This window comes from Centrocercus urophasianus, unplaced genomic scaffold (genome assembly GCF_019232065.1).
Source record: "Centrocercus urophasianus isolate 14NV4802_14NV808 unplaced genomic scaffold, USGS_Curo_1.0 seq_23, whole genome shotgun sequence".
Taxonomy (NCBI): Eukaryota; Metazoa; Chordata; class Aves; order Galliformes; family Phasianidae; genus Centrocercus; species Centrocercus urophasianus.
In genome coordinates this window covers 14,381,430-14,396,571 of record NW_024884789.1, presented here as the reverse complement: position 1 = coordinate 14,396,571, position 15,142 = coordinate 14,381,430, and the positions used below count along the sequence as shown (strand labels likewise).

The window sequence follows — 15,142 nt, the reverse complement described above, 5'->3', positions numbered from 1 at the left end:
ATATATATATATATATATATATATATATATATATATATATATAATACATGCAAAATTGTCAAATTAGTAAAAGCTTTACTTCAGTCAAAATGCTTCCAAAGTATTATGGATAAGACTGTTCATCTTTGCTGCTTTGCTAGGAGTTGTCCTTTCTGAAATTTCTTTTGTATCTAATTTAGTCCTGCTGCATTGGTTTTATACAGATCAGCTACTCAGTTTTTGCTAAATCTCAAAGGTGAACACTCTAGTAGTCAGCTCTACCTCAACAATTAGCATAATCGCCTGTGTGGAAGCTTCACTGGATATGTATTGGATTAAAGGGAGACATGCCCACCCAGTTATTTCTTTTCCCTTTCTATTCTTCCCCAAGTATCTCATGCACATACAAAACAGTACCTAGCACTGAGAGTTTACAGTTGATAAAATGAAAATAAACAAAGGAAAAACATCCCCTAAACCTAAAACAGAAGCAAAAACAACCCCCAGCAGCATTAACACAGGCCATTTTAATAAAATCATGGGAAAAGCCTAATAAATTCAAAGTCAAAGAAAATATTTATAAATTTTGTGAAATGGTAATTTAGTTGCTCTCAGACCTAATATTTACACAATTGGCCATTTAGATTGCCATGAGATTTTGATGTTAGGACATTCTCCATATGTATTATAACAGTTTACACTACTGGTATGTTGTGAAATGCTAAGCCAGTAGTTCTAGAGCTTGCGTCTGGTTGGAAGCCAGCTAGATGGATTTAAATACATGTTTGAAGGAACATAGACTCCTAAGTAGGTAGACTGTAAGCAGGCAGGCTCCTGATTTCATTGCTACCACGTTCTTCTGAGAACAAATAGTCACCTGAGTCACCATTTGGCGGTCTGTACAAAGGGGTGGTGCTCTTTACTTCTGTGTCTTCCATAGTGCTGGAGCATAATTAATGTAGAGAAAGTCTAAGATACGTGAGCACTGTTGTTGCTTTAAGATGGTGTACACTTCTATAAGCCATTTTGTTTCTCCGGTATTTCTTATGAAAAATGGAATATTTTGATGATAGGTTTAAATGACCATTATTGCTAAAGCTCCACATTTTAAAAAATCATTAAGCTACAAAGCTCATTTAAGTTTATGTAAGTATGGGTATAAAATGAATTAATCCAGCTGTCATCTACAGATTGCTGTGCTGACACCCAGCACAGAAAGAGGGGTACATGTGTGGCTTTCCAGTCTCAAATCAAACTTCTAACTCCAGCCTGCTGTGAATAAATCTTGTCCACTTAAGCTTCCAGTTCCACTTTCATGAAATTCAAAGCTAATAGTAAGCAGATCAAGACAAGCAGAGCTCAGATGAGCTCATGTCTGTCTTCGCTCCTTTGGTGGAGAAGGGAAGAGTGTTTTTTGCTAAAGATGTGATGTGGCTTTAGAAGAATCCAGTGAAGAGGAGCTTGACATTAGCTGTGAGTCCTCCACGTTTTTTTGCTGGTGACTGCAGAGGTGTTTTAAATCCCTAATGAATATATGTACTCATAAATGTGGAACATGTGGTTTTTGAGATCTCCTGAGTGAATTTCTTTTAGTTCTTCTTCCCAGAGAGTGGGTTAGAGGCAACTGAATATCTTACATTCAGTTCCCTAGCACTGCATGCATTCCATCTGATTTTGGATGTGTTTTGGTATTTCCCATGGTTATGGGACAGTGAGCATGCTGCAGCTGTGCAGTTGTCAACAGAGAGAAAGCTGTTCATTGCAATGTTGAAATGAGGAAAAACTGTTGAAGGACAGATTTTATTATAAACATTTTCATGAAAGAATCTGACATCCAATTGAGTCGTTCTTCTTGGAAGGAACTGAGTTTTTTTTGTTTGTTTGTTTGTTTTTGTTTTTTTGTTTTTAAGTGAGATTGCATGATATGGGCAGCACTGCATGTTGCACGTGGCAGCCTTAATGTTGGTGGAAACAATCATAACACAAAAATGGAAAGGAAAAAAAAAAAAGAAAAAAAAAGTTGATCTGTAAGTCAGATATCCAATGAGAAAATGAATCCAGCCAACTTGCTGAGCCTTCAGTAGCACAAAGATATTCCAGGGATCTGCAAGGAGATGCTGGGCAATGGCTCCAGCCTTTGCATTACACACCGGGACAGTGCAGCAGCCTTCCAACTCAATCTGTAGAAGAGCTCTTATGAAAAAGCTTTTCACATTGGAGCCATTTTCTAAACATTACACTGATGAATGATGTGAAATGCCCTGTGAGAAATTGAAGCCTGCAGAGCTAATTCTTACATTCTCCATACCATTAAGTTACCAGGTTCTACACATGTCTATTAGAAATTGCAGAGTTGTCTTCCTGTAGATCGTGCCTCCATAATATAATAATAGTATTTATTTTGTATGATCTGGCTTTACATGTTTTACTGCAGGGTCTGGAATACACAAGCTTCAATTCTATGAAGCAGCAGAGAACACTTGGCATTCAATCTGGCGCGAAGGGAATGCTTTGGCATTCAGCTGCAAAACTGGTTGCTGTTAGAGACTGCTGGCAGCTAACAGCATCGTGCTTGTTCTTCAGATGCTGTGACAGGAAATAGATTGGCACACGGATGCTCTTGTATCTTGCCAACACAGAGGTGTTGGCAGCTTTGGTATGGTGGAAGGGAGAGGGCAATTGTGAGGGTCAGAACAGGATGGCAAAGGCACCGCTGTACGTGGCCAGATTGTGAACTGTCAGAAGACTGAGACCTTTGAGCTCCGACTTCTTAAAAGAAGCATCTCTTATAGCCAGGCACAGTATTTAAAATCTAACCTGAAGAGTATTTCTCCAGGTAATAATAGAGATATTGTATAGGCAATCAGCAGCTGAAGCTGATCAGTCTCTAGCTGTTCTGTACTGTATTTGCTGTTAGAAAGGGGGAAATATTTCAGGAATTACCTTCTACAGGCAGTAGGGGGCAACATTTCCACGAAATTCGGGAGTTTTGACCATTACCAGACCTTCAGATAAGATGAAAAATAAGCATATTTTCAGCAGTTGTCAAGCTATCTGAATCTAATACCAACTTAACAATGTTAATAAAAATGCAGTTTATATTTCCTGCATTCTGCTAAGAGTAACACTTAGCCAAAGATGCTCTGTCTTTGTTTGATAGCATATTTTCTGAACTGCAAGAAATGCAGTAATCAACACATAACTAATAAATGCCATAAACTTGCAGTAATTCACCACCATGTTGCTGCATGATTTCTCTGTATTCTTTGCTTCTTGACTTTGCTGGAATAGCTATGTAGCTATAGTCCTTAAGGGCTGTGGCACAGAAAACTTAATTCCTTGACTGGCTGTCAGAGAAACAGCAGTGACCTGCATTGCTGAAGATCCTGCCTGATCCCTCAGCAGCTTTCTGACTGTTTTCTAATGAAATGGAAGCAAATTGCTGGTTTTAATTAAAGCTGACAGTGCTTTTCTCTTAGTTTATTGGCGGTGATGGATGATAGACACTCCATGAAATCAAAGTGCGATCTCTGCATGCTGAGTGTAAAGCAGAGTCATTAAGATATGTCAGAAGGCAGAGCTCTGGCAGGGAGGGGCAAGAACAGAACAGCCAAAGCAGATTGACAGTGATGCTGGGTTATTACAGCAGTAATGCTGTTTCCCCTGCACTCAAGGCAGGTCTTAAACTGACCTCTTAGCTCATATATATGTTGATCTTTGCTCCTCAATTATGCTGATGCACAGTTTGAGTCCAGAACACCTGTACCAACTGCTTGCTTTGTCACATAACGCTGTTATCAGTATATTTTTATTTCTTAGCATGGTTTTGTTTTCCACTGACAAACCTGAAAATGAAAATATTTAGCAAACGTGCACATCTGTATGAGATGCAGAGGAATAATTCAACATCTTCTTGCTTTCAGTTGTTCTGTCTCCGGGAAGTACTTACTGTGCAATCCAAAATGGTGTTGTTATCCGTGATGCCTCTGGTGACTATTGCCAGTAGCAATCAGAGCGTTACTCTCCCCTTCCTCTGTCACACAAACATCAAAATAGGGATGAGCCAGTACTGTGGCATATCCAACTTCTGGCCTTTTTCTTTACCCGCGTTTTTTAACTGCTTCTCACAGCTTAATCTTTTGTCTCTGTTCCACGCTCCCACCCCGATCCTTGTTTTATCTCTACTTTAGCGGTGATCCCCCTGACTGACTCTGAACATAAGCTACTGCCTTTGCACTTTGCGGTCGATCCTGGGAAAGACTGGGAATGGGGAAAAGATGACAATGACAACACCAAACTGGCCAAGTAAGACCTTCCTGTGGCTTTAGCATGAAGCAGTAAAATGTCTTGAGCCATACCTAATCTAAGTACTGAGAGAGCTGCTACCAGAAGGAGCTTTGTTCTTGTTTTCTGGCTACATGGGAGAGGAGGTGGGTGGATGGGTGGGTCTCCAGCTGATGGTCACAGATCAGGCTGCTGTTGTGCTGGCAGTGTTATCTCTCCATATACACTTCTTTTCTCAGTGTGTTTTTGACTGTGTGTTCCTTTCTGTTTTCATCCTTAGTTTGATTCTGTCTCTTGAGGCAAAGCTTAATCTTCTGCACAGCTATATGAATGTAACGTGGATACGCATACCATCTGAAACACGGGTAAGGTAAACTTCCTCCTCAGTCTAAACCAAATAAGTGATATGAGGCACAATAAGGTGTTGCGTAGGGTAGGCTGCATGTCCTGGCCAGCTGCCTGAAACCACCTGTATCCTAGCAGCAGAGACAAGTCACTTGTGGCACACCGTCAGTGCCACTAGGCTTGTAGATTTCTAGTGTTCTGTCTTTAAGACAGTTTCTTGTGTATTGTTGCAACTTACATTCCATTCTGAAGTGTGTTTTCTAGCTTTATCTTTCTCTTATCTATTTCAGTATCCCCTTCAGTTCAGAAAAATAAAACAGGCATTCTCTAACTACTTTTTTCTCAGAACCTTGGCTTGCTCTCCTAATACCACTGTTAGGTCACTAGACCCCAGCCCTTTCTCTTTTTAAGAACAGATTTGGACTCCTGGATAGCCTCCAGTGTAGACTGGCTGACAAAAGGCCACAGACTGGCAGTGAACTGGAGCCTGGTTCTTTTAAAAAACTATCTTAGAACTATGCCCAGCTGGCACCTCATCAGCTGCAAATTTCTCTGCAAATTACATTGAATAGATTGAGGGGTTAGTCTAAAGGCGAAAGGTTGCTAGGAGAAGATGGTGGTGATTTAGACAGCCTGCACAGATGGTATTTGAAAGGAGGAACACTACACAAAAGGAAAAAGAGTTTAACAAGCTGCAGGAGAGAAAAAAAAATCCATTTTTCTGTAGTTTCACCCTAAAGCAGTGGCCACCACATCAGAAAAAGGAGAGGCAAAATTGTCCTGTAATTGTAAGCTGTGAGCCTGAAACGACATGAGACCTGCGTTACCTCTCCCTGCTTCAGGATTCCAGACAAGAGGACATTTAAGTACTCAGGGACAAGAAACAAGTGTGCATTTCTTCAGTGAAGGTGTATACATCTCCAGAGTGGTTGTATATCACTATGGATAGTTAAGTGTTTCATATTTATCTTGAGCAGATTGGTGTTTTGTGATGCCTGGATGCAAAACTAAGTTTTGCAGGACTAAGTGACTGCAGACAGATTTGAAATTGTCCTAGGATCCTCTCACTAGACATTGTCAAGGAAGATACTTTATCACCTTACCTAAAACATGACTTGGAACTCAGATGTCTTGCATCAGTTTTATCTGCATTGAATTTTCAGTAAGAGTGAGCAGACCTTATTGGTCTATGTGATAAAATTTGCTATGTCAGACAAGATGTTTAGCTCTGTTGCATTGTAGCACTGATGTAAATGGACTGGAGGCCTGAACAACGAAGAAATTAACTAAGTTGTTTTATGAACATCAGGAATTTTGAAATATTACTACAGACAGATTTGTATGCTGCACACCCCTCACAGCTTTCAGCAGAACCTTGCTAATTTTCCATTGCTGTGGTATCAGTTCTCTTCTGATCTTCTGTCTGTTTGCTGAGAGGCTGCAAGTACTGTGGATGCTTCCAGTTCAGTGACTGGTTGCAGCCACTCTGCTGGTCAGTGTGAACAGGGAGGTTGAGCTGCAGACTTCTTGATGAGAGCACTAACTTGAGTCTCTCCATCATTCAGACAATGATTTTCACAGAACTTCTGAATGACTGACCTCTACTCTTCAGATGAGCTTGGAGTGAGCCAAAAGCCACTGCAGGAGCAAGCAAGATAGGTAGCACAGCCAAATAAGAAAGAAACCAGTATAAAATGTCAGTATAAAAAGTACACTTCTAAAGTCACTTTGAAAGTCTTTATTAGATAATACTTTTTTGCACCAAGTCCCTGTATGAAACTGCTTTTTCTGTATCTAATTATAATTAATTTTCCATAGCAGGCCCCTTTGGCTCAACCAGAATCCCCTACAGCTTCAGCTGGGGAGGACGTTCAATCTCTGGCTGACTCAATGGACTCGGACCGAGATTCCATCTGTAGTAATTCCAACGGCAGTAATGGAAAAAACAATAAAGAAAAAGAAAAGGACAAACAGAGGAAGGATAAAGACAAAAACAGGACGGATTCAGTTGCCAATAAAATAGGAAGCCTCAGTAAAACCCTAGGAATTAAGCTGAAAAAGAATATGGGCGGTCTTGGAGGCCTGGTGCATGGCAAAATGAGCAGGGCAAATTCAGGGAATGGAAAAAACGGTGACACCATGGAGAAAGTCAAAGAGAAGAAGTCTAAGTCTCGAAAAGGAAGCAAAGAAGAGTCTGGGCAGTCTGCAAGCACTTCTCCATCTGAAAAGACCACCCCATCTCCTACTGACAGAGCTAGCAACTCACCCATTGAAAAGATGAACACAAAATCCTTGTCTGACAAGCAGGCTGATCCATGGAAATACAGCACTGATGTGAAACTCAGCCTCAATATTTTGAGAGCGGCCATGCAGGGTGAACGCAAGTTTATTTTTGCTGGCCTTCTTTTGACCAGCCACAGGCATCAGTTCCATGAGGAGATGATTGGTTATTACCTAACCAGCGCGCAGGAGCGTTTCAATGCTGAGCAGGAACAGAAAAGAAAGGATGCTGAGAAAAAGGCTGCGCTGAATGGGTCATCTAGTAGGAAGCTGGAGCCAGAAGCGTATTCAAAAGAGAAGTCAGAAACATCTCCTCAGGATCGGGCATCACCTGTCTTGCCTCAAAGCCATACGACTCAACTGGTTTTAAAATTTAAAGATCGCACTAGTCCCACTCCGGGGTCATTTTCTTCACCTAGTAATGGTGCTAAGAAAAGTGGACCCATTCCAGTGTCTGCCCACTATAGCCATACACCACCTGTTCAAAGACAGAGTGTCATCCATTTGCATGATGTCAACTCCAAGCCATCGAGCTTCCAAGATGACACTTACAAGCCAGTGGTTGGCACATTAAAAACCTGTGCCACGTATCCCCAACAAAACAGATCACTGTCTTCTCAGAGCTACAGCCCGGCCCGGATAACTGGTATCCGCACAGTGAACACAGTGGAATCACTGAGCTATGCCATGCCTACTGAACACAAGTCTCAGACATACACTAATGGATTTAATACTGGCGACATTAGAGACTGCTTAGAATATGCTGATGAGGATGCTCCTCAGACCTGGTTGAACAATGATAAAAATCAAGGCAGAAGCACAGTTTGCCCAATATATCCCATCCAGCAAAACCGCTGTAAGAAGGATAACTGTTCCTTTTATGGTCGTCCTGAGACTGACAATTACTGTTCGTACTGCTACAAAGAAGAGCTGAAGCGCAGGGAGAGGGAAAGTAAGGGACACAGGCATTGAGGATTCTTCCGTGACTATATTTAGTTTTACCATTTTCTTACTTGCAGAGTAAACAGTGTTGAATTGCAGTAAAAGGAATCCTTCAAAAAAGAATAAAGGATTGATGAGTAAATAGTGTCTAGCTTTTCGCTTTTCCTGGGCAATGAGGAAATAATAGGATTAATTTATCATAAAAAAATATATATTATTTTCCATTTTGTCAGTGTCTTTTTTACATACTCTGGGTAAGCTGAAGGGTTGTTTACTTCTTTGTCAGTGCTGTGTGTATGTTTGGTCAAAAATTTACTAATGGTGCCTGAATTTACACTGACATCACTCAGGTAGTAGTATGATAGGGGAAAGTCATAATACCGGAGATGTGGTGTTGTAGTAGGGTAGTATCTGCCTTGTAAACATTTGAAATTCTATAGCTGTCATGAGAGTATTTTTTTCCTCAGCAAGAGTAAGTTTTTCTTTCTTTCTGGAGGGTAGCAACTTTTGCATAACGCACACTTTTAAGATGGCAGCATACTGCACTAGCACTGATGTTCATACTCACTTTAGTTTGAGACGGGATGATTCTAGGAAACTGGAGGTGAAAGGTCTGAATTCACGAGGGCTGTAGCTCTTCCTGATTTTAAGTTCTCAGCAGTTATTTGTACATCTCCATTATAAAGTAGATTTGCGCCATTTTTACCTGTATTGAATTTGTAAACGCATTTTATATAAAAACATGACCTGCAAGACTTCACTTCCTAAGGGAAAAAAAAAAAAAAAAGACAAAGAAAATTCATATAAAATTCAGTATAATTTTGGGCACCTGAATCTCAGTATTTTCATTGCTGCTAAATTTGGGAAAAAAAACTATTTTAAAATCAAAATCTAAAAATTCTATTAGATTTGGAAAATTTGATGACCAGCTAGGAAATGTAGGATCAATCTGGAGCTGAATGAACTGCTTGTCAAAACAAATGTATTGCATCCCCAGATTGCCTTAGCCATTATATAAATGTAATCGTTATTTGTTTATTCCTTTTCCAATGTTGTTGACTGATAGTTACTGCAAACATAATTACTTCTGAGCATTTCTTGAAGACATTTGACCCCTGTTTTTGTTTCATCTTGAGCAAGTCATACATCTACCTGGAGGTTTCAAGATGGCTATAAAATGCCTACAGGTACAAACGCCTTCTCCTAGCACAGATGTGCACAAGTCTGATTTCCAGATACTTACATAAATATTTGCAGTACCTTTGAAAATAAAGCTGTGTTCATAGAAGCATTTCTGTAACGCAAATACCAGAAATGCTGTTCAAGTAGATGCTTGAAATTAGCATGTTTTGTTGAGTATGGCATATGCATTTTTTATGCCATTCTCACCGCCTGTTGGCACAATCTAGCAAGAGTGGATCTTCTCTGTAGTTGTGCTTGTGAGCAGTGGTTCATCAGCCGTGTGCCTACGTTTTTTTTAAGCTCATTTTCCACAAGGAAGTACAGCATAGCATTGCCTTCAAAAATGCTTCTCTGCCATCTCAAGGTGCAGGACACGAGTCCTGCCTTGTGCATTACAGAATAGCATTTTTCCAGCCTGCAGGGATCATTGTTTCTGCTGCTTTTCTAGTGTACTCGTTTTGACTCCTGGCATGGTTGGCTTGTACACAGTTAACGCTAACTAGTCTCAAAGCCGTGTGTGAAGGAGCCCATGAAACACAACACAGCCTTATGCTGATGTTTCTGAAAAGCGCATACACACTTGCTCACATCCCTCAGAAATTTATGAAACTGAACACATACTTAAAATTGGCTACGTAATTTAAAGAGATTTAAAGAACACTTTCAGATTAAGGCCATCAGCTGCTCCTCAAAGCCCTGGTCCATCCCTTGTTTGCTGTTCCATGAATCCAGACTTGTACTTCATATATGTGAGCAGTATACTGAGCACACACTGGATGTCACTGAATTTGCAGCCTTTCATAAAAGGGAAGTATTGGGAAGCCTAATGAGGAATTAAAACTCATTGGGACTTCTGTCCTTAAGGTAAGCAGGTTCTAAAACGTGTGACTGGTTGAAAACACTGGTAAGCAGTGACCTGTTTGGGGTAAATGTTGTGATGACATGCAAGTTCTCATTGCCAAAGAAATCTGTGGTTTCAAGTTAAGTTAGGTCAGAATATGTTAGATGAGACATTGGATGATATTGTATTTGCTGTTGAGGTGGACGAATCTGACAGGGTAATACTTCATATAATAAATATTTAAGAATTCTTAGAGCATTACAGTAGTGGTTGCGTTTGATGCTCTAGGGAATGTTTGTGCGAAGTTGTGCTTAAGAAGCACTATGTTAGCAGCAGAGTGCACCTTTGGACGCAGTTTGGTATGGATCTGAGTCAGGTATTTCCTTCTGAACGAGGGGAACAATGACAGTGCATGTCTAAAACCAAGGAATTGCCATGAGAATTTACTGCTTTCCATTTTTCTGTGGAATTGTTTGTGAATATGTTTTTAAGATATGCTATTCACAACATGAAGTTTACAGAAGGTCAGTATTTAGATAAAGGACTCATCTAATAGTGATTGTGTCAGTCTTTGCCTGACCTGGCCCCCTGTTGGAACTTGTAAGTTACCACTGAGCCAAAGCTGTACAGAAATCACTTGGTTTTGGAGATCCCTGCTCATTTTTTCTGTTAGCTCGTGTGGCTGCAATACACATATTTACATTTACCATTGTACGTGCCTTTTTTCTCTTTTGTGGCAATTGGACATCATCACTGTTATCCAGAATCTAAAAGCCTGGGTTGATTACAGCCTCCCAGAACAGCAGCAGAATCACCAGGAGGTACTTAGATTGGAGGAAGCTGAAATTTTTAAAACATGTGCAGGTCTGTTCATAACACTGTAGGCCTGTAATACGTAATGGGTTTCAGTCATGCTTTGTATTGAAGTTCCACTTAAAATTCTCTACAAGGAGTTAATAAGCTATTGCTAGACTTTGAGCATTCTTTTCAGATGTGGGTGTCAGTTGTAACAGGCGGCCAACAAGCAGCTCATTCAGAAGAAGGTGGCATAGATTACCAAAAGCAACTTTTAAATTTTTTAGTGATTTTTAAATGATTGATTAACCTGTTGTTAATATAATTAATTATGCTTTATAACTGCAGTGGAAACAGTGATTGTGACCCAGATTCCTTTAGCAGTTACTTCCTTCTTCCTAAGTCAAAGGTAGCACGAGAAGCATCAGTGAAAGTAAAACGCTGTATTTGGAGATTGCGTTGCTTATTTCTTAGTGCATCTAAATAGGCCAAGTGAAGTCTTCAGGGACATCTTTTCTAAAATCACAAAACTCATGGTATGAGCAGTATCACTTGATAGAGAAAGCATTGAGGAGAGATGCTTAACATGGGTTTGTGCACCGTTTGACTGCAGATCAAAGCAGTCTGCCAAGGCAATATACATACAGGCATATTCAGGGTAATCTACTTCTCTTGTGATGATGAATGTGTAGATATCAAAAAATGCACAGCACAGATCTGACAAAATACTGCCCTCAACTCCCTGATTCTGCAAACAATTACTCTGGTGCTCAACTTCACCAATATGAACAGTCTTCCTGACATAAAGGAGACTGCTTATTTTCAGAAACGTAACATAACTGTTAAAAAACTTAGCCTAGATGTTGGTGGGATGGAGGCCAGAGCCCTTCAGCCAGTGCTTGTTCTCAGGCTGCTTATCGGTGCTCTTCCAATGAGAGAATGGATGAGAATTGTGCCTGAGGAGCAGAGGGATGCTTTAAGTCTTTGTGGGCTAAATCTGCTGTCCTCTGAAATGTGCAGACAGAATGCCGTTAGCAGAGGGGGCCTTAAGTCAGGTGCTTCACGGACACTTAAAATGCTTGCAAGCTGGATGGCAGAGCAGAGCATGAGCTAACACAGAACTAAGGTCTTCACACTGGGAATGCTCTGCAGTCAGGAACCTGTGTGTTGACAGATACCACAATGATCTCAGACAGAGGTCCAGAGGAGTAACATGCTGATTGTGGATGGCTTTTCAGCTTTGTGTACTTTAAGTCTCTGTCAGTGTATTTGGAGCGTATTTGTTTTAAGGTACGACGGCTTACAGAGAGGATCACCAAAAGGTATACAGCATAGAACTTTAGCTATTTTGGTATCAGGCACTAATCCCTCTTTTAATTTGCACATTAATTTCCTACGTACGTGACTAAAAATACTGTATTGTTATAAATGAGAGGAAAAAACCACAGCGGTGTTGTAAGTATGTTCTGTTTGTAGACTTAAGGCTGTATTATGTTGGAATTTTACAAGCCAAGTTTAAACTGTAATATAGAAATTATTTTTATATTATTTTCAAAATATGCTACAGAGCAATATTTTGCGCCTTTATTATGAACAGGGTCATCATTTTAGTAGGTTACCTTCCAAAGTGCTGGTAGAAATTAACCACGAAAAGAAAGCTTTGTAAAAATGTGTGTGTTGTTTCTAACTGCTGTCTGTTGTGCACATCTGTGTCTAATGAGAGTTGAATACACAGGTTTTTTTTCTTAATTGAAAAGCTTTGAATTTTTCTTTATATATTTTTGGTAAAACACTGTTCCTCCCTATCTCCTTCCATTCTTCCTTCTGGTCTCTACCAATAGCCACTTTTATAAGCAGCTTATGAATAAACATTCATCTGGAAAGTTTTCTTACCAAATGAAGCATTTCTGCACTGCTACTGATTGACGTGGGATGTTGAGAACATACCCTGCATCCACTGATGAACGGTAATTTTGCTTTTTAGAAAGATGGGGTCTTGCATTTGCTGTTCCTTGCAAATGAAAATCAAGACTTAGTAATCAGTGCAGTGATTTAGCATCTGTGGGAAGAAAATCACTACAGATCATAGAAATGTCATCTTGTAATTGGCAGATGCATTGTATCTGAATATATTTGAAATGTGTTGCCTCCCTGCAGATTAAGGTGTGCAGATTTCATTTCTTCATGGGTTTTTGTACTGTACTTCCCAATTACCTGTGAGTCATCCAAAAAAGGACTTTACGAACTGAGACATATTTTAAATTGGGGAGTCAGTAAGATTTTAGAATTCGAACTTCTGTGATTTTATTTGCTTTTTTTTTTTTTTTAATTTAAATGAATCTCCTATTAAGTTATGTACTCCAACCAAAAAAGTAGGATCTGGATGCCTAATGTGATGATTCTGCATTCAGGTTTCTCCTAATAAACAGACTGGTTTTAAGATGGACTGAGCATCAGTTTCTGTGGGAGAACAAGCTCCTGCCTCCAGAAAATCAGGGCAGCAATACTCCAACGCACATTCAGGGTTTTGCTTATTTTTCTGCTTAGTTTTACTCAGTGGAAATTGCATTTTATCTTCAGTGTTTTTCCATGTATGAACAAATAATTGGGCTTTTATTCACAGAGTGTTTGCATGCCTATGGAGAGACTTGCTTTGTACCAAAAGACCATATTGCTATACATTAACCTACTGCAGTCAAAACAGGGCTGGTGTATTCCACTGATGTTCTTGTGTAGCGTACTCATTCTGATTTTTCTCCTCTCAAGTAAATACACTGTTCTGATTGCTGTTTTATCTCCCATTACCTGAATGCATGTACTGTATCAAGAGAATTGAAATGGCTGATGCACATTTGCACTGTGGAACACGTGATTTGGGTAAAAGCCACCAGGTTCCAAACAGCCTTAAAATTACGACTCTCTGGGGACCAGGAGTCATTTAGCTGGATGCAGCCTCTGCCCCACTTCTCATTTAGCCATGGCTGTAAAGCATTCTGACTTGCTGTACTCTGCATAAGCGTCTGCATATTCACCCAAACAACCTGTCACTTTAAAAGACGTTTTGCTGTAAAAACTTACAGTTCTTTGTAAGTGTCACCGTGTCAGAAGACCTTACTCAACATAAGCGACAAGGGTAAAAACAGGTGAATGTCAGCACCACAGTACTGCAGAAGGGAAGGTTAAGTTGTGTCAGGAGCCATTTCCTTTCAGGACTGAAAGTGTAGATCGTTGTGTGTCCTGGGAAAGCAAAGGAATGTTGCTCTGCCATTTATCTCTGCATGTTGTAGCCTTTTACTTTGATGCAGAGGTTTACCCTTTGCCAGAAAGCAAATTCTGCATTGTCCACATCATCTGAGATTACAGAAGCATGAACCAATGTTAGAACTAGACAGTGCCTAAGGTGCCCTCTGTGAGTGCTGTGTATTTCACTTTCCTTTTCCCCTTTCTCTTTATTCTTTTTTTTTTTTTTTTTTTTTTTTTTTTTTTAAAGTGGGAAATTAAAAACAAGAAAACTGGTATGATAATGACTTCTTTTATTCATGTGCAAAAGCAACATGAACATGAAAATGGCCTTAAGGCTGGGGCTGCGCTTTCAGGGAGCCAGGAGGTGAAAGGCTTTTTTACTTTTGAGGTAAATCCCATGGAATTGTTTTGCTGTGATGAAGTTGGGATCCTGTGGCATAGCACGTTTGCCCAGTGAAGCCTGGAGGTGTGTCAGGAGCCTGAGAGGCATGGCTGACCCGGAGCAAACGCGGTTCCTTCTGGCCCTTGGTGGCTGAGCTGTGCCTGCAGTGCAGATGGCGTGGAACACTGGCTTGTTGTTGCCTCCAGTTTTAACTGACACAAAGCCTCTTTCCCGTGCTTTTGTTTAAAATATGCAGGGAATGTCAGAGCAAACCGTGGTGTCTCAGGCTAGGAGAGTGCCTGGCGTCTCTTTGTAGCGGGCTTGCAATCAGGTGTAAATTGAAGTACAGCCATGTAGGTGTGGTAGAAGCGCTCTCGTCTCTACCCTTTGCAAACTGTGTGCATTTCCGTTTTAATACTAGCAGATATCAGGCAATTATTTTATTATTTAGCTGTTCAAGGTTCCAAGTTCTGTAAATACGGTCTTTGTAGTGTGCACGTACAGTACACAGAATGCTTTCCCTTGGAGCCTCAAGGAGTGTTGCACATACGTAATATCAATCTCAATTGATTCATCGTAAACCAAGGAAAAGAAACGGGGCTTAAGGCCAAGTTAAATAATGAATGGAATCAGACCCTCAGGCCTAAGCAGCGAGGAGTTCCTACCGTAGTAATCCAGGTCAGCTTGGACAGTTTTGTATGAAATTCTGTCCAAATGAGCTAGATTAGGTCCCTGCTCTTTCCTGGGGAGGAGCATTTACTTTGTGTCTTTTTCAAGCCCATTGCTCTTAACTCTGGGAACTCCGTATTGCATTCATGATGTGCCAGCCTTATCATGATTCAGCTATGAAACAGTTTTTCAAAACTGTG

The 15,142-nt window shown here is 40.3% G+C and overlaps 1 protein-coding gene across 9 annotated transcripts in view; it reads left to right on the top strand.

Annotated features, from left to right (window-relative positions):
• The window catches only part of OTUD7A (OTU deubiquitinase 7A), a 140,293-nt gene extending 131,195 nt beyond the window's left edge, over positions 1 to 9,098 (top strand). For 8 of the 9 annotated variants that reach the window (XM_042824029.1, XM_042824033.1, XM_042824028.1 and 5 more), the window contains 3 exons: positions 4,170 to 4,284; positions 4,544 to 4,628; positions 6,427 to 9,098. In XM_042824029.1, coding sequence (XP_042679963.1) covers positions 4,170 to 4,284; positions 4,544 to 4,628; positions 6,427 to 7,860 — 1,634 coding nt within the window. In that variant the 3' untranslated portion in view covers positions 7,861 to 9,098. The remainder of the gene's footprint in view (positions 1 to 4,169; positions 4,285 to 4,543; positions 4,629 to 6,426) is intronic. The other variant, XM_042824037.1, reaches the window with a different exon arrangement.
• The last annotated feature ends 6,044 nt before the right edge of the window (positions 9,099 to 15,142 follow it).